Source organism: Oncorhynchus mykiss, chromosome 9, assembly GCF_057628025.1.
Source record: "Oncorhynchus mykiss isolate SJ-2025 chromosome 9, ASM5762802v1, whole genome shotgun sequence".
NCBI lineage: Eukaryota > Metazoa > Chordata > Actinopteri > Salmoniformes > Salmonidae > Oncorhynchus > Oncorhynchus mykiss.
In genome coordinates, this window is record NC_143030.1 from 35446389 (window position 1) to 35472376 (window position 25988).

General features: G+C 40.4%; 1 protein-coding gene across 2 annotated transcripts in view; it reads right to left on the minus strand.

The window, feature by feature from the left end:
- Positions 1 to 25988, minus strand: part of LOC110531927 (sodium/potassium/calcium exchanger 2) — a 177036-nt gene that overhangs the window by 22401 nt on the left and 128647 nt on the right. For both annotated transcript variants that reach the window (XM_021615417.3, XM_021615421.3), the window contains one exon: positions 15147 to 15232. In XM_021615417.3, the coding sequence (XP_021471092.2) occupies positions 15147 to 15232 (86 nt within the window). The remainder of the gene's footprint in view (positions 1 to 15146; positions 15233 to 25988) is intronic.

Consider the following 25988-nt stretch of genomic DNA (forward strand, 5'->3'; position numbering starts at 1 on the left):
CATGATTTGCTCTAGCTAAAACATGAGGAACAAGCTTAAGAACCTGCGCAATGGCATTTGGTATTTTTGGCTCATCTGCAAAGATCTTGACAACATCTAGTCATGTTTTTAAGATGGAAAAATTACGTTTTACATATTTGTTTTATGTGGGCATCGAAGGACAGAGAAGGATCCAACTTGACTCCCAGGTTGGAGATGACAGAGAACAGGTGGAAGGCTTGGCCGTTGATTGTAGGTTAGATGTTTCCACCACTGATGACCTGCTTGGGTGTCCCAATAAGCACAGCCTAAGTGTTGTTACTGTTTAACTGGAGGAAGTTCTCTTTCATCCATGCCCTGATGTCTTCTATGCAGCTGCTGAGTTTTGCTAGCTGCTGAATGTCCGGTTTAGTGTTAATATAAATCTGGGTATAGTCAAGGTAGCAGGTGAAGTTGATGTTATAATCTCTGAGGATTTGGCCGAGAGGGAGCATGTAAATTAAAAACAGGATAGGGCTCAACACTGACCCCTGTGACTGCAGACTCCTCAGACCTGGACTATCCAATATTGATGTATTGCTTCCTATTGGAGAGGTAGGAGGAGAAACACAGATCTACATTACCTTCAAAAAGTATTCATACTCCTTGAATTATTCCATATTTTGTTGTGTTACAACCTGAATTCAAAATGGATTAAAGCAACAACAAATCTCACCCATCTACAGACAATAACCCATAATGATAACATGAAAACATGTTTTTAGAAATGTTATGAATATACTGAAAATGAAATACAGAAATAACACATTTGCATACAGTGGCCTGCGAAAGTATTCACCCCCTTGGCAGTTTTCCTATTTTGTTGCCTTACAACCTGGAATTTAAATGGATTTTTGGGGGGGTTATAGAATTTGATTTACACAACATACCGACCACTTTAAAGATGAAAAACATTTTCTATTGTGAAGCAAACAAGAAATAGTCACCTTTTGCAGCAATTACAGCTGCAAGTCTCTTGGGGTATATCTTTATAAGCTTGGCACATCTAGTCACTGGGATTTTTGCCCATTCTTCAAGGCTAAACTGCTCCAGGTCCTTCAAATTGGATGGGTTCCGCTGGTGTCCAGCTATCTTTAAATCATACCACAGATTCTAAATTGGATTGAGGTCTGGGCTTTGACTAGGCCATTCCAAGACATTTAAATGGTTCACGTTAAACCACTCAAGTGTTGCTTGCATAAGCATAATTTTATTCTCATCTGACCAGAGTACCTTCTTCCATATGTTTGGGGAGTCTCCCACATGCCTTTTGGCGAACACCAAACGTGTTTGCATATTTTTTTTTCTTAAAGCAATGGCTTTTTTTCTGGCCACTCTTCCGTAAAGCCCAGCTCTGTGGAGTGTACGGCTTAAAGTGGTCCTATGGACAGATACTCCAATTTCTGCTGTGGAGCTTTGCCGCTCCTTCAGGGTTATTTCTGGTCAGAGTGGTACTCAGTGATGTGTTGTGTTTGCCCCAAACATAACGCTTTGTATTCAGGACATGAAGTTAATTTCTTTGCCACATTTTTGATAGTTTTACTTTACTGCCTTATTGCAAACATGATGCATATTTTGGAATATTGTATTCTGTACAGCCTTCCTTGTTTTCACTCTGCCATTTAGGTTAGTATTGTGGAGTAACTACAATGTTGATGATCCATCCTCAGTTTTCTCCTATCAGAGTAATTGTTTTAAAGTCACCATTGGCTTGATGGTGAAATCCCTGAGCGGTTTTCTTCCTCTCCGTTAACTCTCCGGTTAGGAAGGACGCCTGTATCTTTGTAGTGACTGGGTGTATTGATACCCCATCCAAAGTGTAACTAATAACTTCACCATGCTCAAAGGGGTATTCAATGTCTGCTTTTTTTTACCTGTCTACCTTCTTTGTGAGGCATTGGAAAACATACCTGGTCCTTGTGGTTGAATCTGTGATTGAAATTCACTGCTCAACTGAGGGACCTTACAGATAATTGAATGTGTGGGGTACAGAGATGAAGTAGTCACTCAAAAAATCATATTTAACACTGTTATTGCACACAGAGTGAGTCCATGCAACTTATTATGTGACTTATTAAGCACATTTTTATTCCTGAACTTATTTAAGCTTGCCATAACAAAGGGGTTGAATACTTATTGACTTCAGACATTTCAGCTTTTCATTTGTAATTATGGGGTATTGTGTGTCGGCCAGTGACAGAAAATCTCAATAAAAATGTTTTTTTTAATTCAGGCTGTAACACAACAAAATTTAAAAAACAAGTCAGGGGGTGTGTACTTTCTGAGGTGGTGAATTAGAAACATGTAGAAATCATTTGTTGAAACCATCAACTCATTTATATTACAAAAGATAATCATAAGTTGAGTTTGGTTTTCGTGCACCTCAAAGTTTGAATTTGTGAAAATTGTTTGCTGAAGGTAACATTTCCTCTCTTTTTAGAGCAAACAATAGTTAGCCCATAGATTTTATTAATCTGAGCAACAGTATGAGTGATGAGGGTTGAGGTGATGACTATTATTAGCAATAGATCATAGATCAATAGATCATAAAACTGATGGGGTACAGCTGAATTGATCGATGTGCATGTCCATATTACCAACAAGGCTCAATTTCACCAGCTTCTTTCCGTAGTTTATTCTAAGACTGTCCTACATTCCCAATGTGTAATAATAGAGAGTTCAAAACTAAAAAATAACTTTAAAAATAAACTAGGTAGATACAAAAATTTATCGGCGTTTAGAGGACAACAACCAGTAAGATCTATTTCAAAGCACTGGCAAGCCTGTGTGAAAAAGACTATAAAAAATTGCTGAAAATCAAGGGGATCCCTTTTGTTACCCAGAGCATTTTTCAGTGTGACTGGTGTGTTGTGGAATGGGGAAGGACGAGTAATGTTTTTCCAGTGATGGCAAAGATATCTGTAGATGATTATAAGATCCGAAGTGAAGCTGATTTTGCTTAACAACTTTAAATATGTTCAATATGTAGATTGCCCTTTTAAGATTAATCAATAATTAATCCCAATGTTAACAAAAACATGACATATCCTTTGTGAGTAATACAGTTCATTTGACAGGGTAATATGCCATTCAAACAACAGCAAAGTGTGAACCATTTTGGTAAACAGCTGCGGGATGGGTCTGGAGAAATGTAACTACTCTCAAATTCATAGACAGAGATATGGATGGAAGGACTGACCATCAATGAGATCAAAATGACACCCATCCATACCCTACAAGACATACCACCAGAGGTCTCTTCACAATCCCCAAGTCCGGAACAGACTATGGAAGGCGCATAATACTACATAGAGCCATGACTACATGGAACTCTATTCCACATCAGGTAACCGATGCAAGCAGTAGAATTAGATTTGAAAAAACACATAAAAATACACCTTATGGAATAGCGGAGAGTGTGAAGTGACACACACACAGGTACAGACACAGACACATGCATACACAAACACACGCTAGCACAGACACTCTACACACACATACATTGAAATATTGCTGTATGGTGGTATTATACATTGTATTCAAGATACAGTATTTAGTGGTGTAATAATGTTATATGATGTAATGTTTTACCTTTTGTTTTATGTGTGATGTAAGTGCCTTAATGTGTTTGGACCCCAAGAAGAGGCAGTAGCTAATGGGGATCCCTAATAAATACAAATACAAAAAACTAAGCTCAAAATGCATTTATAAGTTATATTCTTCAAGAATCAATGGGTATGTATAATGAATTTAAAAGTCTAAAATGGATGTACCAATTGTAGATTGCCCCTTTAATATTCATTAAGAATGAATCCCAATGTAAACAAAAACATGACATATCCTTTGTGAGTAATACAGCTCAATTTGTTAAAGATTTTGGAGGTATGATATCTAACTTTGGTATCTATGTTTTGGTAAACGTTTGTAGAAACGTTGCTGGGCAAGGGATAGAATGACGATCAAAGATAAAAGAAGAAAAAAAGGTCCAAAAATAACAAGTAAGTTTGAATGACACTGAGGGGCAGTGTTGTTACAGCTAATGCCTGTTTGCCTGAGGCTGATGCAGTTTAGGTGTTTGTACACATGCAAAAACACACTCTCATTCAAATGTATACATGTGCACATACACTGGGACACACACGCACACACACACATGTAAATAATGCCATACATGCACTCAAACATCTTCAGTTGGCCTTGCTGTTATGATTTTTGTTGTCCTTGATGTCTTTTGTTTTTTGTTTTCCTTGCTTGAGGCTGATCAGCCTGTCATTCTTTTTTAAAATTGTGTTCATTTTGTTGATTGTTGGCGCTTTGGGGGATGGGGATTTGGGGACAAGGGTCTTGGGGGTGGGGAACTGAATAGTTTTATTTCACTCGGGGGGGGGGGGGGGGGGGGGGGGTCTTGGGTGGTTGAGTTGCAGCTCTTGGGGAACTGTGGAGGGACCAATCGCTGGTTTGAGTCCCCGTTATTGACATTGTGGGAGATCTGTCGATGAGCCCTTGAGCAGGGCGATGACCGTGGTTGCTTCTGTGGGTCGCTCTGGATGGGAGTCTGTTAGATAACTGAATGTGATGTAGATGTTGAGAGGCTTCACTGCAAGTAGATTGTATGTTTTAATATAAAAATATATATATAATAATAATAAGAAGAAATGGAATAAGATAATGACAAAAAAAGAATTAAAGGGTATTACATCTTGATGGGTGATTGTTAGATATTTACAGCATTTAAAAAAAGAAGTGCAACTGAAGTTCATTGGCTCTGCTTGAATACACCAAATTGTCCTTGATGTACAGGATGGATTCACCATGGGATAGGTCATAATGCCATTTATTCTGGTCTTGCCAGTGAGGCTGTTTCCCTTCCTCTTTGTCACTTTGAGTGAGCGCCTGATCACTCTGGTAGCATGCTGTGCCATCTGCTTACCTGGCACGGCATAGTGAAGCAATGAAAGTCTCCTTGCCGGTGCTACTGTTGTGAGTGTGTTTGAGTTTCACGCATCCTGAGGTGGTGGGCAGCGGGAGAGAGAGGGGTATAATTGCACCCACAGGCATGCTGGGAGATTACCAACAATAATGACCCACGCTGAGGTCATTTCCACCTTTGCATCAATCCCACAGAACTTCTCTTCTCACTATGCTGAAGTACAGCTCCCAGTGTGGGATTCTTTATCTCAAAGACATTCATCCATTATCGTCCCCACATTATCATCCCCACAGCTCAAATTAAAATCTCCCTAACATTATATCTAAGCCAATATGACACCAATATTGATGAAAATTTACAAATCAACTGGACTGGAGGTATAAAACACACTCCCAGCTTCTTGTCATGAGCTGTCCGTTCCTTACCGAGAACCACATACTGGATTTTAAACAGCATTGGGGAAAAAAATCAAAAATTATTGGTCAGAAGTAGCTCAATATCTAGGCGTCGGATAAGAACGAGACTACAGCGTACATAAAGGGGCCATTAGATTTGCCACCTTTCGGGCTGAATAAGTTTCTAGGGTCAACCGTTTTGATTAAATATATAATTATTCGCTCTCACGTGCTCATTTCTGTCCAATAAGAACCAACAATGTGCTACCTTTTTCTAGCATTTCTGACAATGCTAACATATTTTTTTCCCGAAGTGCAGAGTTCTAACACCGAGTCTTTTGCTCGGCAACAACACAGCTGCTTACATGGTGGTGGTATTCAAGCTGAGGTCATAATGTATAAGTGCTGTGCTTGCAAAGAAAAAGTCTCATCTCGGGCTGGCCAATAAAAATAAAAGATTAAGATGGGCAAAAGAACAGTCACTGGACAGAGGAACTCTGCCTAGAAGGCCAGTATCCCGGAGTCACCTCTTCAACTGTTGACGTTGAGACTGGTGTTTTGCGGGTACTATTCAATGAAGATGCCAGTTGAGGACTTGTGAGGCATCTGTTTCTCAAACTAGACACTTCTAATGTACTTGTCCTCTTGCTCAGTTGTGCACCGGGGCCTCCGACTCCTCTTTCTATTCTGGTTAGTGCCAGTTTGCGCTGTTTTGTGAAGGGAGTAGGACACAGCGTTGTACGAGATCTTAAGTTTCTTGACAATTTCTCGCATGGAATAGCCTTAATTTCTCAGAACAAGAACAGACTGACGAGTTTCAGAAGAAACTTTGTTTCTGGCCATTTTGAGCCTGTAATCGAACCCATAAATGCTGATGCTCCAGATACACAACTAGTCTAAAGAAGGCCAGTTTTATTGTTTCTTTAATCAGAAGAACAGTTTTCAGCTGTGCTAACATAATTGCAGAAGGGTTTTCTAATGATCAATTAGCCTTTTAACTTGTTGAGTGTAGGGGGAAGTATTTTGATTTTTTGGATGAAAAACGTACCCATTTGAAATGGCCTATTTCTCAGGCCCAGAAACTATAATATGCATATAATTGTCAGATTAGGATATAAAACACTCTAAAAGTTTCCAAAACTGTCAAAATATTGTCTGTGAGTATAACAGAGCTGATGTTGCAGGCGAAAACCTGAGGAAAATCAAACCAGGAAGTGGCTTCTATTTTGAAAGCTCCATGTTCCATAGCCTGTATTCGCTCCATTTAAAGGGATATCAACCAGATTCCTTTTCCTATCGCTTCCTCAAGGTATCACCAGTCTTTAGACATAGTTTCAGGCTTTTATTTTGAAAAATTAGTGAGAAAGATAACATTGCGTCAGTGGATAGCTGGGTGTTCGCATGAGTTTTGCTTGCGCAACAGAGTGGGGCAGCCATTGTCTCTCCCTCTCCTATTGAAAAAGTGATTGTCCCGGTTGATATATTATCAATTCTATATTTTAAAAACAACCTGAGGATTGATTATAAAAAACGTTTGACATGTTTCTGTGGACATTACGGATACTATTTGGAATTTTCGTCTGCGATGTCATGACCGCTCGAGCCAGTGGATTTCTGAACATAAAGCGCCAAACAAATGGAGGAATTTTGGATATAAAAATAATCTTTATGGAACAAAAGGAACATTTATTGTGTAACTGGGAGTCTCGTGAGTGAAAACATCTGAAGATCATCAAAGGTAAGCGATTAATTTGATTGCTTTTCTGATTTTCGTGACCAAGCTACTTTGATGCTAGGTGTTCATAATGTTTTGTCTAGTGATCGATAAACTCACACAAACGCTTGGATTGCTTTCGCTGTAAAGCATATTTTCAAAATCTGATACGATACGTGGATTAACAACAAGCTAAGCTGTGTTTTGCTATATTGCACTTGTGATTTCATTAAAATGTATTATGTTTAGTAATTTTATTTGAATTTGGCGCGCTGCAATTCAGCGGGTGTTGATGAAAATGATCCCGCTAACGGGATGGGGTGCGTCAAGAAGTTAAAATTATGAACTTGGATTAGCTAACACAACATGCCATTGGAACACAGGAGTGATCGTTGCTGATAATGGGCCTCTGTACGTCTATGTAGATATTCCATCCGTTTCCAGCTACAATAGTAATTTACAACATTAACAATGTCTACACGATATTTCTGATACATTTCTGATAGATATATTGATTAGCTATGTAGCTAGCTAACATTACATAGTTAAAGTTAGCTTACTTGTACAAAGTCCAGCAGTTAACCCTTTGTAGCTAGCTAACACCAGTCAGCTGAAAGCTATCTAGCTAACAACCAGGCAAATAAAGGTAGCTTGCCAATGAATGTGATTTTGTTTTGATAAGCTACTATAGTTACCAAGTTAGTTAGCTAACGTAATGTTATACTAGTCAGGTGAGTGCTAACATTGGGTAGGTATCTAACCAACAAGCATGGAAAGCTAGCTCGGTATATTTTGCCAAGTAAGGTTTTTCATATAATGCTGAAGTCATCATGTGGAAACTGCTGATCTAGACTTGCGTGTAATCGGAGCAAAAAGAAGTATGCACAAGTAAGCTAGTGAACATCAATGACTGCTATGATAGCCAGTTAACTTTAGCTAGCTAGGTAACGTTAGCTAATGTAAGACTAACGTTAACTAATGTGTATAATATCACAATATATCATACTTTTTTACACAAAACATAGATAGTTAACGTTATTTAGGTTAACCTCTTGCCGCTCAGATCCCTTTAGCGGTCTACATCCGGTGAATTGCAGAGCACCAAATTCAAATTAAATTACAAAAATATTTAATTTTCAGGAAATCACAAGTGCAATACACCAAAACACAGCTTAACTTGTTGTTAATCCAGCCGGCGTGTCAGGCTTTATGGTGAAAGCAAACCATGTGGTTATGTGAGGACAGCTAGCAGCAAAGTAGATTGATCACGAAAGTCAGAAAAGCAATAAAAAAACAAACAATAAAACCACCAAACTTTGGGAAACTGCCACCCTGCTCACATTCATTTGCTTTGCATAGACCAAGCTACAGTAAGACAAGGTAGTCAGATTTCAGACAGGAAAAACACTGCAGTTAGCTACGCTACATTTCCTCAACTAAGAACAGCCAAGACCACAACACAATCCATAGAAAATCAATTGCTTTGTTAAGAAATGGAAAGCTAGTTGTGAACAACATGTATACTCAATGGGGCAGGTGTGCAAATGCATGCTAGCGTCAGACAACTGACCAGACTCGACTGACAGCATCGCTGTTTCAAGAACTCCTGCCTTCTTGTCATTATTATAATCCAATTTTGTGCTGACTGGACTTGACAGTGTCAAGTTACTGTTCTGCGTGTTCACAGAAAATCTGAAGTCGCCCCCCACAAGAAAAAAGTAGTCAGGGGGTTCTGCACTCGGTGCAACCAGGTAAAACAACATCAGAATCATTGAGGGGGTTCAATTAAATCGCTGAAAGTTCAGCCAAGTCGCCTCAAAACAAAAGTTACGTAATTAAGCATGTGTAGAACCTGCCTAAATGACTACCGACCCGTAGCATTCACGTCTGTAGCCATGAAATGCTGGTCATGGCTCACATCTACACCATTATCACAGAAACCCTAGACCCACTCCAATTTGCATGCCACACCAACAGATCCACAGATGATGCAATCTCTATTGCACTCCACACTGTCCTTTCACACCTGGACAAAAAGGAAAACCTATGTGAGAATGCTTTTCATAGACTACAGCTCAGCTTTCAACACCATAGTGCCCTCAAAGCTTATCACTAAGCTAAGGACCCTGGGACTAATCACCTCCCTGTCCACATCACCAACAAACTAACATGGTCCAAGCACACCAAGACAGTCCTCAGATCCTCAAAAGTTTTTTACAGCTGCACCATTGAGAGCATCCTGACAGGTTGTATCACTGCCTGGTATGACAACTGCTCAGCCTCCGACCACAAGGCACTACAGATGGTAGTGCGTACGGCCCAGTACATCACCGGGGCCAAGCTTCCTGCCATCCAGGACTTCTATACCAGGCGGTGTCAGAGGAAGGCCTTAAAAATTGTCAAAGACTCCAGCCACCCTAGTCATAGACTGTTCTCTCTGCTACCGCATGGCAAGCAGTAACGGAGCGCCAAGTCCAGGTCCAAAAGTCTCCTAAATAACTTCTAACCCAAGCCATAAGACTCCTGAACATCTAATCAAATGGCTACCCAGAATACTACTTTTTTGTATTTTCTTAAAACTGCATTGTTGGTTAAGGGCTTGTAAGTAAGCATTTCACTGTAAGGTTGTATTCGGCGCATGTGACAAATAAATTCAGTGTTTTCACATGAACAAGTGATTGCTTTTGATAACAACACTTTTTCTTCCTTCCCTCTGTTTTTTGCCCAATGACATGACGGGCCAGATAAATCAAACCTCCTCTCTGCATCTTTTTTTTAGCTAACGCTCCAGACAATCTATTTGAATTATCTGTCGAAATCATTGTTTTAAGAACAGGCTTCATAGTGTTACCGCCTGTGGATCTGAAAATTACTAAATTAGAGTTAATATCCTGCGTGACCTAAATTATGATTGGGAAATAATTTAGCTTGCTAGCTAATTAGCTCATTAGGTAACTTACCCGTGAAACGTAAAGCCTCGTCCAACATCAATCAATGGATTCTCGCCCTGCTGAGTTCTGCAACTGTAAATTAAACCGAGCTAGCTTGCTATGTGAAAATCTGTAGTTAATTAAATGTATGATTAATAATAATCGCTTGATGTAGCTACATTGTCAGAGACAAGTCGCAAGTGAGTCAGTGAGAGTGACTACAGATTTCTGTCAAGGTCCGAGTCCTCACCTCCAGCCAGGTACATACACACCTTGTCTGAAAATGCACAGACCCAAATTTACACAGCTCATGGTCTAGACTATTTGCATCCCGCCACCCTATGTAGACATGATCCCACTCTGTGAACACATTGACCATACTACAACGAATGCCTGTTGCATTATTTGCTCACCACAAGCAATTATTAATATTTTTCAGGTCATCATGGTTACAGTCTACCTACCACAATGAGGATGACCAGATCCAGATTCCATCAACAGTCATTCAGCATTACTTGTATCTGATGCAGGGCTCTCCAACCCTGTTCCTGGAGAGCTAGAGTCTTGTAGGTTTAAGCTCCGACCTTGATCCAGTGCTCCTGATTCTAATAATTAGCTGGGCCCGGTTTCCCCAAAGCATCTAAGTTCTTTGTTAGAACCTTCTTAGCAGCATCGTTAAATCTCTGAGCTGTTTCCCAAAACCATTGTTTCTAAAGTTGCATTTGAAAACAATCGTCATTTACGGACTGTCTCAGACCACTCGTAGAACAGCTAAGTGAATCGTTAGATGCGTTTTCTTCCTTACCCCATCACTTTATACACGGAAGACCTCCACTAAAAATAGAATCAAGATGTTTATATGTCTCTCTGTGACCACCGATAACTTCACAACGAAGTAGATTACAAATACAAAGTTGCCAATGTCTTTACAGTTGTTACAAACAAGCAAAGGATAAAAATATGCTTCAAATGAAAACAGAGATGAGTGCATTAAAAGACAAATAGCCTACAGTATAGGCTACAGGCCTATATAATTCAATAATATGGAAATAATCTAAAATGTTCATTAAATGTTTTTGATAATTGTAGGCTACTGTCTGTAATTTTTGCCTCAGTATATTTAATGTTTAACAACATATGCACAATGATGTACTAAATCTTGAGTTAGTGTATTATTATAGGTAAGCATTAGAAGCCGCCTCAATATTTGCAGTCATAAGGGATCATGTCTTTCTAGGAGTTGATCCATCGTCAGTATTGTGGAATAATTCTAATATTAAGGTAAGCTGTTCCGAGAGCAGTGGTGCCTTTTTTTATAGATCCTATCAGTTCTCTCTGCAATGTTTTGGGAAATGCATGTTACATCTTCGTCCGTTGTAGGAAAGATGCATTGGTAAAGCACTCGTAAGCCTAAGTTCCATCGCTATCGGGAAACCAGGCCCTGGTTCATAAGCTGAATCAGGAAAGTTACAGCTGGAGTTTGAGCGATAACCTAAAAGAGGGTTCTGCAGGAGATCTGAAGCTCCACCTAGTCCAAGGCGACCCCTCTCTTTTTAAACCTCTCTCTATTATAGCCCTCTCTGGTGATTGTGAATTGCCCCACTCCCCTAGGGGACTGAGAAGGATGACAACACAGACAGCTTGCAGCTTACACATTTCACAAAGTCATTCAATGTTTGATTAATTTACATTACATCATCATTTTAAATAAAGTGAATAATCTTTTTTGTTTCTTATTCTTATTATGCTCTATGTAAGTAATTAAGAAGTTCCACTAGCTAGGTTAATATGGATTGTGCTGATGACTCAATTACAAGAATGTTGTAATAAAGACTTGAATGAAAGATTGTCATGTTTTATATTGTTATACTTCATGTAACTGGTCATCACATGCCTCTTGCATTTCAATATGTTATTTGAATTACACAATTGCCAGGCAGAAAACTGAGGATATATCAGGCTAAGGACCTTACTGTTAGATGCAACAAAAGTCCACAGCCATCTTGGATATTGCTGGACACCTTCCTATATACGATTTTGTGATGTAACTGTCCAAATAATATTGGAGATATGGCCAGGAGAAGCTAATACTAATGATCAAGGGAATATGGTCATACCTTTAACATTCTCCTATGTGTGTTTGCTCAAACTGTCGGAGGATTCAATGCCACATTATGCTATTGTAGCTAGCTATGTAACTTTAGACAAGCATTGATTTGATTAAATTGGCTAGCTAATGTAGCTACAATAGACAGGTTGGTTTGCGATTTCTATTTCATCAGCCTCAATTTTGAATATGGCTGAGATAATAACTGAATGTATGTTGGGTTTCAACCTTGGATATACGGAGTTAGCTAGTTACCTAACTTGTGCCATAGCTGCGGCTGTTTTTTTCTTTTTTTTCCTTCGTATCCTAGGTAATGTTATTGCTAACGTTATACTTGTCGTTGTTCACTCGGACGGGATGTTATTTACTCGGCAGCCTGCATAGCTAATAGTTAGCTGGCTAATGTTATCTAGCTACAATGTAAGCAGAAACATATACAATTTTAAAGCATGCCGGCTATCTGGTTTAAGATACGTGTTATCTAGCTAACTAGCTAATAACCTTTGCCACTAGCTAAATACTGTCTGCAAGGCAACTGTGCCAAGTAGCTAGTAATGACAGGAGAACGAGGTAGCTTCGATTCGTCACAGCCCCTAATATAGGTTGAATAGATATCCATGCTGCATAACTTTAAATGATATGGATGATCTGTAATCCAAATTCTGTCTATATTTTCCTTTTTCTCCTTCAACAAAAATTAAATATTTGCCTGTTAGCCCCTGTGTAATTAGTTAGTTTTCCTTCATGATTTGCAGTAAAAGATAGAGAAAACAACACCTTTCTCGAATACTCAAACGGAAAGCACTTTTGATATGTCATCTTTGTCTATCATTCAAGTGTAACTGTTTATAAATTAGTAGAATTTCTTAAATGTCTTCTTAGAGAATTCCTACCGGAGAATGCTAAATTTCTATCCACCCTTCCAGCAAGAAAACTAGCAAGCAGATTGCGGTGTCATCTGCTGACCATTTAGGGAACTAAGTTCTCAATCGGTGTGCCAAAATTCGTTCCGTAATATGAAGTATTGACGGAGAACTTACGAGGCGAAAACTCACTTTAATTATTCAACGACTATTGTTCGCATCTATAATACACATTTTGTGTCTGGTAATAGAAATTGTGTATTCGTATATTTCCTAACCATGCATCTGCATACAGTGCTTTAAATATCTGAGGAGTTCTAAGCATATTAAAGCCACATTTACGTTTGTCTCTAAACCACAGTAATTCTGTTTTTTTGCATTTAATAAATGTGCAGGTTCATCATTACGTAACTCTATGGTTTGTATCTTTGAGGTTCTACAGCATCTGACTAGTACCTTAGTAACTATGTGCACAAGAGGCTGGCAGGGAGTTATGAAGTTTGATGCTTAGTAGAGTTGAAGTCGGAAGTTCACATACACCTCAGTCAAATACATTTAAACATAGTTTTTCACAATTCCTGACATTTAATACTAGTAAAAAATCCCTGTCTTAGGTCAGTTAGGATCACCACTTTATTTTAAGAATGTGAAATGTCAGAATAATAGTAGAGAGAGAGATTTATTTCAGCTTTTATTTCTTTCATCACATTCCCAGTGGGTCAGAAAATTACATACACTCAATTAGTATTTGGTAGCATTGCCTATAAATTGTTTAACTTGGGTCAAACGTTTCGGGTAGCCTCCACAAGCTTTCCTCAATAAGTTGGGTGAATATTGGCCCATTCCTCTTGGCAGGGCTGATGTAACTGACTCAGGTTTGTTGGCCTCCTTGCTCGCACACGCTTTTTCAGTTCTGCCCACACATTTTCTAAAGGGTTGAGGTCAGCGCTTTGTGATGGCCATTCCAATACCTTGACTTTGTTATCCTTAAACCATTTTGCCACAACTTTGGAAGTATGCTTGGGGTCATTGTCCATTTGGAAGACCCATTTGCGACCAGGTTTTAACTTGGTGTCTTGAGATGTTGCTTCAATATATCCACATCATTTTCCTACCTCATGATGCCATCTATTTTGTGAAGTGCACCAGTCCCTCCTGTAGCAAAGTACCCCCACAACATGATGCTGCCACCCACGTGCTTCACGGTTGGAATGTTGTTCTTCAGCTTGCAAGCCTCCCCCTTTTTCCTCCAAACATAACGATGGTCATTATGGCCAAACAGTTCTATTTTTGTTTCATCAGACCAGAGGACATTTCTCCAAAAAGTACAATCTTTGTCCCCATGTGCAGTTGCAAACCGTAGACTAGCTTTTTTATGCCAGTTTTGGAGCAGTGGCTTCTTCCTTTCTGAGCGGCTTTTCAGGTTATGTCGATATAGGACTCGTTTTACTGTGGATATAGATACTTTTGTACCTGTTTCCTCAAGCATCTTCACAAGGTCCTTTGCTGTTGTTCTGGGATTGATTTGCGCTTTCCGCACCAAAGTACGTTCATCTCTAGGAGACAGAACGCGTCTCCTTCCTGAGCGGTATGACGGCTGCGTGGTCCCATGGTGTTTATACTTGCGTACTATTGTTTGTACAGATGAACGTGGTACCTTCAGGCGTATGGAAATTGCTGGATGAACCAGACTTGTGGAGGTTAAAAAAAATCTTGGCTGATTTCTTTTTACTTTCCCATGATGTCAAGCAAAGAGCCACTGAGTTTGAAGATAGGAATGAAATATACGAACAGGTACACCTTCAATTGACTCAAATTACATCAATTAGCCTATCAGACGCTTCTAAAGCCATGACATAATTTTCTGGAATTTTCCAAGCTATTTAAAGGCACAGTGAACTTAGTGTATGCAAACTTCTGACCCACTGGAATTGTGATACAGTGAAATAATATGCCTGTAAACAATTTTTGGAAAAATGACTTGCACAAAGTAGTTGTTCTAACCAACTTTCTAACCAAAACTATAGTTTGTTAAAAGAAATTTGTGGAGTGATTGAAAAACGAGTTTTAATGACTCCAACCTAAGTGTATGTAAACTTCTGACTTCAAATGTATGTGTGCCCACTTGCTTGCTGTTGGATTTATGTTGGTTTGTGTGTTTATGTGTGTGCTTAAAATGGGTTTCTTACCGCAGCTTCCCCTTCTTGTCCAGCAGTGCCATTCATTGGTGGTGTGACTTCCACCTCGACATTCGAGCTGTTTGGAAGATTCTTATCTGCATATTATAAAAGAGAAAACATAGAGAGCAATTAATTTAATTGTGGTATATTGGTAGACAAAAAGCCAATGCACGGATCATGTAAGATCAGTGTGGTATGTTAATTAAATGCAGAGTAATATCAGTAAACAACTGCAATGATTAATCAAGAGATTAACTAATAAGGAATGACTAGCTATAATTGCACATCCATCATTCAAACTATCTACGGTATCCTTACAAACACAGGCAGTGTTTGCTTTACATTCGGAGCAGATGTTGCATGGTTTTGAAGATGATTCCCCTTATAAAATAAAAATCGTACACACTTATCCACACAAACGTATTGCTGCCATGAGAAAACAAACAAACAAACAAACTGTACAGCCATTTGTCCCCCATACAAATTGTTCCCATGGAAAGAAAGTTTAGAAAACAACAATAAAAAAACAGCAGAGCTTCTGCAGGTGTACATCGTTTTTCAAGACAAGGATTGAAGAATACTGCTTTAGGACATCCAACCCAGGTCTTTCATGGTCAAGATATACAATGGCTAATATTTTGTTTTGGGGATGTTTTTGTGCTTTTCAGTGCACAGTTGCCCGATACAATCTGTCCCCATTCGTACTGCTAGCAGCACCAAAAATGCAAAGCATGAGATGTTGGATTTAGAGTGTCTGTGTGAGTGTGTTCCTGCAGTGCAGCTCCCCCTATCTTGTATGAGGGCTAATATGTATCCTATTCATTTAGAGCCAGATTCACTTATGCTCTTGATTAAAATACAAAATGCCGAAAGCCATGTAATTGGATGATTATGACATAATTGCCATGGAAATTGGTTTAATCCAAGTGTGTTTGTGACACAGCAGGAGATTGTCAGGGAGATGCTGTGATCTGATACTCGTCTAATAAATTACTTCCCTGGTCCTTTTGGAAGGTATCCTATACCTATACTATTAACTAAACCATAGAAAATAATCACATCCATTATACATTTGATATGTAGATTTGATATAATATGTGGCATATAAAAATCTGAGTAAATAAGACAAGGAACTACACATTTGTTTATTAATCCAATCAGAATGTTTTTTGGTCTACAGTACAATATTTTTGAAGCTAAAACCCATTGAATCAGCACCATGAACTATTAGCTCTAATTTAACAACAAGAGAACCAAGCATCAAAGCCAGCATCTATCAAAACTGGTCATGCATTTGGGTTCGGTTTAGATGCTAATATTTTAATGTAGCGCTGTTAGCATAATTTTGTCTCAGTAATAAATATCCATTTCCCTCTTTGATTTTGTACCATTGAAAGCTCTTTCTATGGCCTCCCTGCGTATCTTTTTGACCATTGTGTCTTTGAAATGAAAACCTGCATTAATTGCACCTGGGAGCGTCTCAATTGAACAAATCAACTAATTGTCTGGTTAGACTGTAAACTCTCCTTCCCGACTCACAGTAAGCATCTCCAATCCAAAATTAAATCTAGAATCGGCGTCCTATGGTGAGGGAAAAATTTGGTATTCACCTTATTTGTTGGATATGTAACATTTATTTACTTAATGAACAGTAATATATTTCTGTCCTGCTAATGCTGTGTTTTATGGTCTCCACTCTAGCACCCTGCAGCTAGTCTGGGTGTTGAGGACATGGCATAGCTTGAAGCTGACAATTGATTTGTCTTGGGGATAAAAACCTAAAAGCTAGCATTCTATGGACAAGATGTGGAGTGTGTGACTCAAGATAGAGAGAGCCTGGAAGAGTTAAGAACAATGCCTCATTGTCTCATCTTCCTGTCATCTGGGAAACTAAGTAAAATACCATCCTTTGTAGATAACCTAGGTGGCTTATGGGAAGTTAAGAAATGACTGACTAAGCAATCTTGGTATCAGCTATATAAAACGGTGCATCATCTGTAAAGGTTAGACTCTCAGCATAACAGTCAGTCAAGACTGGTGGGCTGACAGTCTCATTATCAATAATATTTTCAATAATACTATATATTATATAATAGATATAGATATTAAATACAAATAATTGTTTGAAGAGATGACCAAGTCCAAGTCTCTCTCAGTACTGAATTTCCACGACACTATTTTTCAACAAAGCATCCTTACTCATGCCGCCAAACATACCCTAGTAAAACTGACTATCCTACCGATCCTTGACTTCGGCCATGTCATTTATAATGTAGCCTCCAACACTCTACTCAGCAAATTGGATGCAGTCTATCACAGTGCCATCCGTTTTGTCACCAAAGCCCCATATACTACCCACCACTGAGACCGGTATGCTCTCATTGGCTGGCCCTCGCTTCATACCCGTTGCCAAACCCACTGGCTCCAGGTAATCTATAAGTCATTGCTAGGTAAAGCCCCGCCTTATCTCAGCTCACTGGTCACCATAGCAGCACCCACCCACAGCACGTGCTCCAGCAGGTATATTTCGCTGGTCACCCCCAAAGCCAATTCCTCCTTCGGCCGCCTTTCCTTCCAGTTCTCTGTTGTCAATGACTGGAACAAACTGCAAAAATCACTGAAGCTGGAGACTCTTAATCACCCTCACTAGCTTTAAGCACCAGCTGTCAGAGAAGCTCACAGATCACTGCACCTGTACATAGCCAATCTGTAAATAGCCCATCCAACTACCTCATCACCATATTGTTATTTATTTTGTTCCTTTGCACCCCAGTACCGCTACTTGCACACTCATCTTCTGCACATATTTCACCCCAGTGTTTAATTTGCCATACTGTCACGCCCTGACCTTAGAGTTCCTTATTATTTTCTGTGTTTGGTTAGGTTAGGTCAGGGTTTGACTCGGGTGGGAAAGTATATGTTTTCTATTTCTTTGTTTTTGGCCATGTGTGTTACCCAATCAGAGGCGGATGTCTATCGTTGTCTCTGATTGGGGATCATATATAAGTTGTAATTTCCTTTTTGGGTTTTGAGGGATCTTGTTTTCTGTTTAGTGTTTCTGCCTGACAGAACTGTGCGCTTTCGTTTTCACGTTTGTTATTTTGTTTGAGTGTTTTTTTAAATAAAATAATCATGAACACTATCCACACTGTGCTTTGGTCCACTCTTCCTGCCATCAACGAGAGCCGTAACACATACTGTATTAATTGCGCCACTATGTCCTATTTATTGCCTATCTCCCTTATCCTACCTCATTTGCACACACTGTGTTTTGCACACACCTTCTCTATTGTATTATTGACTGTATGTTTCTTTGCAGCCTCGTTTGAACGTCGCGGTTGCGCACATTTGTACGGAATGGGGTGAGTTTACGTTAATTGTTTACCTAGCTAGCTAGCAAGCTACATGTCTTAACAAAAGACTCCTCTTTCCAAGTAACCATTTCAGGTGCATTCATAAATTCAGTCTGGCCATCTAATCTGGTTTCAGAGCACTCTTATTTCATGTGTAACTCTGTGTTGTTGTTTGTGTCGCACTGCTTTGCTTTATCTCTGCCAGGTCGCAGTTGTAAATGAGAACTTGTTCTCAACTAGCTTACCTGGTTAAATTAAGGTGAAATAAAAAAATTGCTCTAAGACAACAGTCAAAATTGATTTGGCAGTTCTAAATTCCATGCTTGCTTGGCTTTAGAAGCAAGGCCTCATTAACCCTCATTAACCCTCAAACCCTCATTAACCCTCAAGCTAGCATATCTCAAAGGTGGTTAATTCAATCCTCCCAATTTTTCAGAACTTTGTCAGTCAAGTTGTCCCTAATATCTACAACAAAATGTTAGATGTTCTGCATCAATATGGATACAACCGATTGGCAAATGTACTGTAAATTGAGAAATAATATGACTATAGCGAACAAAAAGAAGAAACTGTAACTAGAAACAAACATAAATGATAGTCAAAAGCTTTAGAGTGCCTTAAATAAAATGTTGGGCAAAAAGGCAAACTCGGCTCCATCATTCATTGAATCAAATAAAAAAAAACACTGATAATGCTACTTTAATGATTTCTTCATTGCCAAGATTAGCAAGTGTAGGCATGATATTGTAAGCCAAAAACAAATCGTGACCCTACACATTCATGAATAACTGAACAAATTATGAAAGACAAGATTTGTCATTTTGAATTCCGTAAAGTGTGTGTGGAAGAGGTGAAAACATTATTGTTGTCAATTAACAATGACAAGCCACCTGGGTCTGACAACTTGGATGGAAATTACTGAGGATGATAGTGAGTGATATTGCCACTCCTATTTGCCATCTCTTCAATCTAAGCCTACATGAAAGTGTGTACCCTCAGGCCTGAACGTAAGCAAAAGTCATTCCACTACACAAGAATAGCAAAGCACCCTTTACTTGCTCAAATAGCCGACAAAGCAGCCTGTTACCAACCCTTAGTAAACTTATGGAAAAAATGTGTTTGACCAGATACAATGTTATTTCAAAGTAAAAAAAAGGAACAACAGATTTTCAGCACGCTTATAGGGAAGGACATTCAACAAGCACGACACTTACACAAATGTGACCGACCGGCTCATATCGGTCTTATGCAGCAAAATTTGAAATTATGCTTTTTACATTGGAAAAAGTAGAGACTCAGAGCTACAAAATGGTATATAATCCACTACAGTTGAGGAACAACGGGAAAGTAATTTTTCCTTGAAAGTTGATAGGCCATTTTCTCAAAAGTGAGTTTTTGAATGTTTTGGTACTGCTACTGGAAATACCTTATTTGTCTACACCCATTCAGCATCTTTCACACTCTCTTAAGCTTTAGCCTAGCACCCAAGCTAACGGGCTGACATTGGCTAGCTTGCTAGCTACTTCCAAACACATAATGAGAGAACACCCTACTCTGACCATTTTACTCGCCCTAGCAGAGCTGGTTAAGCTGTTTTTGTGTTATCCAGAGCGGTCAATATCCCTTTCATAAATTTATCGGTTATTCTGCACTCTTTGGCACACTCAAACGAGAGTGCTCTGAAACCAGAGTAGATGGCCAGACTGAATTTATGAACACCGGTAAGCGCATTGAGAACCGTAAGTTGGCAGTTACTACTTGTTACAGGTAAGAAACGGGGCAAAATGTCTACCACGTTCTTTGAGTCAGAGCCTGTTGGTCTATTGAGATTTGATGTATCAAGTTACAACTGGTTCTCGTTCGACAGTGTAATAATCACTAGAGGGGCATGCTACAGTAATAAGGACAGGAGTAATGACGTAATGAGTATAATCAGATTGCAGATAGTTTGGAACTACACTTTGTAACATGGCCAAATAGTGACCATCTCTGTCTGTGTAGTTATTGGAGATTATTGAACTGCATTTTTCATCAGATTTCAGATTTTGTCAACTGGTTTTGAAACAAAGAGCATTGAAGGGAAAATTGTATTTTTCTTGTTTAGTGGATTGTTTGTTTAGCCACCTGCCAAACATACAAATATTTGTGAAAGTGTGTGTGCAAGAGAAATAAACAAAAGAAAAATAGATCACTCTTGAACTTGTTTGTGTTTCTGATAGCATTCTAATAACATTAAAAAAATCTAAAATTAAATCACATTTTATTTGTCACATGCGCCGAATACAACAGTTATAGATAGACCTTACAGTGAAAGCTTACTTACAAGCCCATAACAAACAATGCAGTTTTAAGAAAAAAAGTGTTAAGAAAGTACTTACTAAAATAAACTGAGGTAAAAAAATACAAAAATAAGATAAAATTGAAACATATAGAATAATTAAGGAGCAACGATAAAATAACAGTAGTGAGGCTATATACAGGGGGTACCGGTACAGAGTCAATGTGCGGGGGAACCGGTTAGTCGAGGTAATTGAAGTAATATGCACATGTAGGTAGAGGTAAAGTGACTATGCGTGGATAATAAACAGAGAGTAGCAGCAGCAGCATAACAATAGGGGTGGTGTGGGGACAATGCAAATAGTCCTAGTAGCCATTTGATTAGCTGTTCAGGAGTTTTTGGCTTGGGGGTAGAAGCTGTTAAAAATCCCTTTGGACCAAGACTTGGCGCTCTGGTACCGCTTACCGTGTGGAAGCAGAGAGAACAGTCTATGACTAGGGTGGCTGGAGTCTTGGCAATTTTTTGTGTCTTCTGACACCGCATGGTATAGAGGTCCTGGATGGCAGGAAGCTTGCCCCCAATGATGTACTGGGCGGGACGCTCAACCATCTGTAGTGCCTTGCGGTCAGAGGCCGAGCAGTTGAAATACCAGTCGGTGATGCCACCAGTCAGTATGCTCTCAATGGTGCAGCTGTAGAACTTTTTGAGGATCTGAGGACTCATGCCAAATCTTTTTAGTCTCCTGCGGGGTATAGGCATTGTCGTACCCTCTTCACGACTGTCTTGGTGTGTTTGGAATATGAGAGTTTGTTGGTGATGTGGACACCAAGGAAGCTCTCAACCTGCTCCACTACAGTACCATCGATGAGAATGGGGGTGTGCTCGGTCCTCCTCTTTCTGTAGTCCACAATCATTTCCTTTGTCTTGATCACGTTGAAGGAGAGGTTGTTATCCTGGCACCACACTGCCAGGTCTCTGACCTCCTCCCTAAAGGCTGTCTCATTGTTGTTGGTGATCAGGCCTACCACTGTTGTGTCGTCTGCAAACTTAATGATGGTGTTGGAGTCGTGGTTGGCCATGCAGTTATGGGTGAACAGGGTGTATAGGAGGGGACTGAGCACGCACCCCTGAGGGGCCACCGTATTGAGGATCAGCATGGCAGATGTGTTGTTACATACCCTCACCACCTAAGGATCCAGTTGCAGAGTGAGGTGTTCAGTTCCAGGGTTCTTGGCTTGGTGATGAGCTTTGAGGGCACTATGGTGTTGAAAGCTGAGCTGTAATCAATGAAAAGCATTATCATGTAGGTGTTCCTTTTGTCCAGGTGTGAAAGGGCAGTGTAGAGTGCAATAGAGATTGCATCATCTGTGGATCTGTTGGTGCGGTATGCAAATTGGAGTGGATCTAGGGTTTCTGGGATAATGGTGTTGATGTGAGCCATGACCAGCCTTTCAAAACACTTTATGGCTACAGACGTGAGTGCTATGGGTCGGTAGTCATTTAGGCAGGTGCCTTGGTGTTCGTAGGCACAGGGACTATGGTGGTCTGCTTGAAACATGTTGGTATTACAGACCTGGTCAGGGACAGGTTGAAAATGTCAGTGAAGACACTTGCCAGTTGGACAGCGCATACTCGGAGTACATGTCCTGGTAATCCGTCTGGCTCTGCGGCCTTGTGAATGTTGACATATTTAAAGGTTGTCCGAAACAGCTGATGCTCGAAGCGAGCATAAAAGTTATTTAGCTCATCTGGTAGGCTTGTGTCACTTGGCAGCTCACGGCTGTGCTTTCCTTTGGAGTCCGTAATTGTTTGCAAGCTCTGCCACATCTGACAAGCATCGGAGCCGGTGTAGCATGATTCAATCTTAGTTCTGTATTGACTCTTCACCTGTTTGATGGTTCGTCATCAGAGGGCATACATATTTCTTATAAGTGTTCGGGTTAGAGTTCCACTCCTTGAAAGCCGCAGCTCTACCCTTTAGCTCAGTGTGTATGTTGCCTGTAATCCATGGCTTCTGGTTGGGGTATGTACGTACGGTCACTGGGGACAACGTCATCGATGCACGTGTTGATGAAGCCGGTGACTGAGGTGGTATACTCCTCAATGGCATCGAAAGAATCCCGGAACATATTCCAGTCTGAGCAAGCAAAAAAGTCCTGTAACTTAGCATCTGTGTCATCTGAGCACTTCATTACTGAGCGAGTCACTGGTACTTCCTGCTTTAGTTTTTGCTTGTAAGCAGGAACCAGGAGGATCGAGTTATGGTCAGGTTTGCCAAATGGAGGGCGAGGGAGAGCTTTGTACCCGTCTCTGTGTGTGGTGTAAAGGTGGTCTCGAGTTTATTTTTTTCTCTTGTTGCACATTTAACATGCTAGAAATTAGGGAAAACGGATTTAAGTTTCCCAATATTAAAGTCCCCGACCACTAAAAATTGCATCGTCTGTGGACCTATTTGGGCGGTAAGCAAATTGGAGTGGGTCTAGGGTGTCAGGTAGGGTGGAGGTGATATGGTCCTTGACTAGTCTCTCAAAGCACTTCATGATGACGGAAGTGAGTGCTACGGGGCGGTAGTCGTTTAGCTCAGTTACCTTAGCTTTCTTGGGAACAGGAACAATGGTGGCCCTCTTGAAGCATGTGGGAACAGCAGACTGGTATAGGGATTGATTGAATATGTCCGTAAACACACCGGCCAGCTGGTCTGCGCATGCTCTGAGGGCGCGGCTGGGGATGCCGTCTGGGCCTGCAGCCTTGCGAGGATTAACACGTTTAAATGTCTTACTCACCTCGGCTGCAGTGAAGGAGAGACCGCATGTTTTCGTTGCAGGCCGTGTCAGTGGCACTGTATTGTCCTCAAAGCGGGCAAAAAAGTAATTTAGTCTGCCTGGGAGCAAGACATCCTGGTCCGTGACTGGGCTGGATTTCTTCCTGTAGTCCGTGATTGACTGTAGACCCTGCCACATGCCTCTTGTGTCTGAGCCGTTGAATTGAGATTCTACTTTGTCTCTGTACTGACGCTTAGCTTGTTTGATAGCCTTGCGGAGGGAATAGCTGCACTGTTTGTATTCGGTCATGTTACCAGACACCTTGCCCTGATTAAAAGCAGTGGTTCGCGCTTTCAGTTTCACGTGAATGCTGCCATCAATCCACGGTTTCTGGTTAGGGAATGTTTTAATCGTTGCTATGGGAACGACATCTTCAACGCACGTTCTAATGAACTCGCACACCGAATCAGCATATTCGTCAATGTTGTTATCTGACGCAATACGAAACATATCCCAGTCCACGTGATGGAAGCAGTCTTGGAGTGTGGAGTCAGCTTGGTCGGACCAGCGTTGGACAGACCTCAGTGTGTGAGCCTCTTGTTTTAGTTTCTGTCTGTAGGCAGGGATCAACAAAATGGAGTCGTGGTCAGCTTTTCCGAAAGGGGGGCGGGGCAGGGCATTATATGCGTCGCGGAAGTTAGAGTAACAATGATCCAAGGTCTTTCCACCCCTGGTTGCGCAATCGATATGCTGATAAAATTTAGGGAGTCTTGTTTTCAGATTAGCCTTGTTAAAATCCCCAGCTACAATGAATGCAGCCTCCGGATAAATGGTTTCCAGTTTGCAAAGAGTTAAATAAAGTTCGTTCAGAGCCATCGATGTGTCTGCTTGGGGGGGATATATACGACTGTGATTATAATCGAAGAGAATTCTCTTGGTAGATAATGCGGTCTACATTTGATTGTGAGGAATTCTAAATCAGGTGAACAGAAGGATTTGAGTTCCTGTATGTTTCTTTCATCACACCATGTCACGTTAGCCATAAGGCATACGCCCCCGCCCCTCTTCTTACCAGAAAGATGTTTGTTTCTGTCGGCGCGATGCGTGGAGAAACCCGTTGGCTGCACCGCCTCGGATAGCGTCTCTCCAGTGAGCCATGTTTCCGTGAAGCAAAGAACGTTACAGTCTCTGATGTCCCTCTGGAATGCTACCCTTGCTCGGATTTCATCAACCTTGTTGTCAAGAGACTGGACATTGGCAAGAAGAATGCTAGGGAGTGGTGCACGGTGTGCTCGTCTCCGGAGTCTGACCAGAAGACCGCCTCGTTTCCCTCTTTTTCTGAGTCGTTTTTTTGGGTCGCTGCATGGGATCCACTCCGTTGTCCTGTTTGTAAGGCAGAACACAGGATCCGCGTCGCGAAAAACATATTCTTGGTCGTACTGATGGTGAGTTGACGCCGATCTTATATTCAGTAGTTCTTCTCGACTGTATGTAATGAAACCTAAGATGACCTGGGGTACTAATGTAAGAAATAACACGTTAAAAAATAAAAAAAAACTGCATAGTTTCCTAGGAACGCGAAGCGAGGCGGCCATCTCTGTCGGCGCCGGAAGCAAAACCTAGAGACTTCCTTAATATTGGTTTTCGTGCACCAGGTGTTATATACAAATAGACACAGACCGCCACCCCTTGTCTTACAGGAGGCAGCTGTTGTATCTTGTGGATGGAATGAAAACCCAGCCAGCTGTATGTTATCCATGTCGTCGTTCAGCCATGACTCTGTGAAATATTACAGTTTTAATGTCCCTTTGGTCGGATAGTCTTGATTGGCGCTCATCTATTTTGTTATCCAATGATTGCACATTGGCTAATAGGACTGATGGTAGCGGGGGATTACTCACTCGGCGTTGGATCCTTACAAAGTACCCTGACCTACGTCCCCGGTGTCTTCATCTCTTCTTCATGCGAATGACGGTGATTTGGACTTTGTCGCATATCTGAAGTAATTCCGACTCGTTAAAGAAAAAATACAATTGTGTTAACACATGAGACTACAATAGACCCCCAGGGTCAATTGCAATGAACATTGTCCAATGTACCAACACATGGAAAATACACGCTAAAATCACCCTCACAGCTAATCTCAATTGCAACCATCATAAGCCAAGATTTACTGCTCCATAAAGCAGATGTCAAGGTTATGTTTTTTGTCCTGATTTCTGCCCAAAATGTTCAATGCTGTTTTTCCCTCTGGTGGGGATTATTAATCCAATTTTTTTAACAGACTAAGGGTGATGTATCTGTATAAACTGAACTAAACTGAAATAAAGTTTTTCCTCATCTACCACGGCAAATCTACTGTGTCAATTTATCCTGTTGTATGAATGGAAAACTCATGTTGGTGCAGCCTCTTCCTTTCCAAATGATGTAATCCATTAATTACAATTTGTCTTTAAAA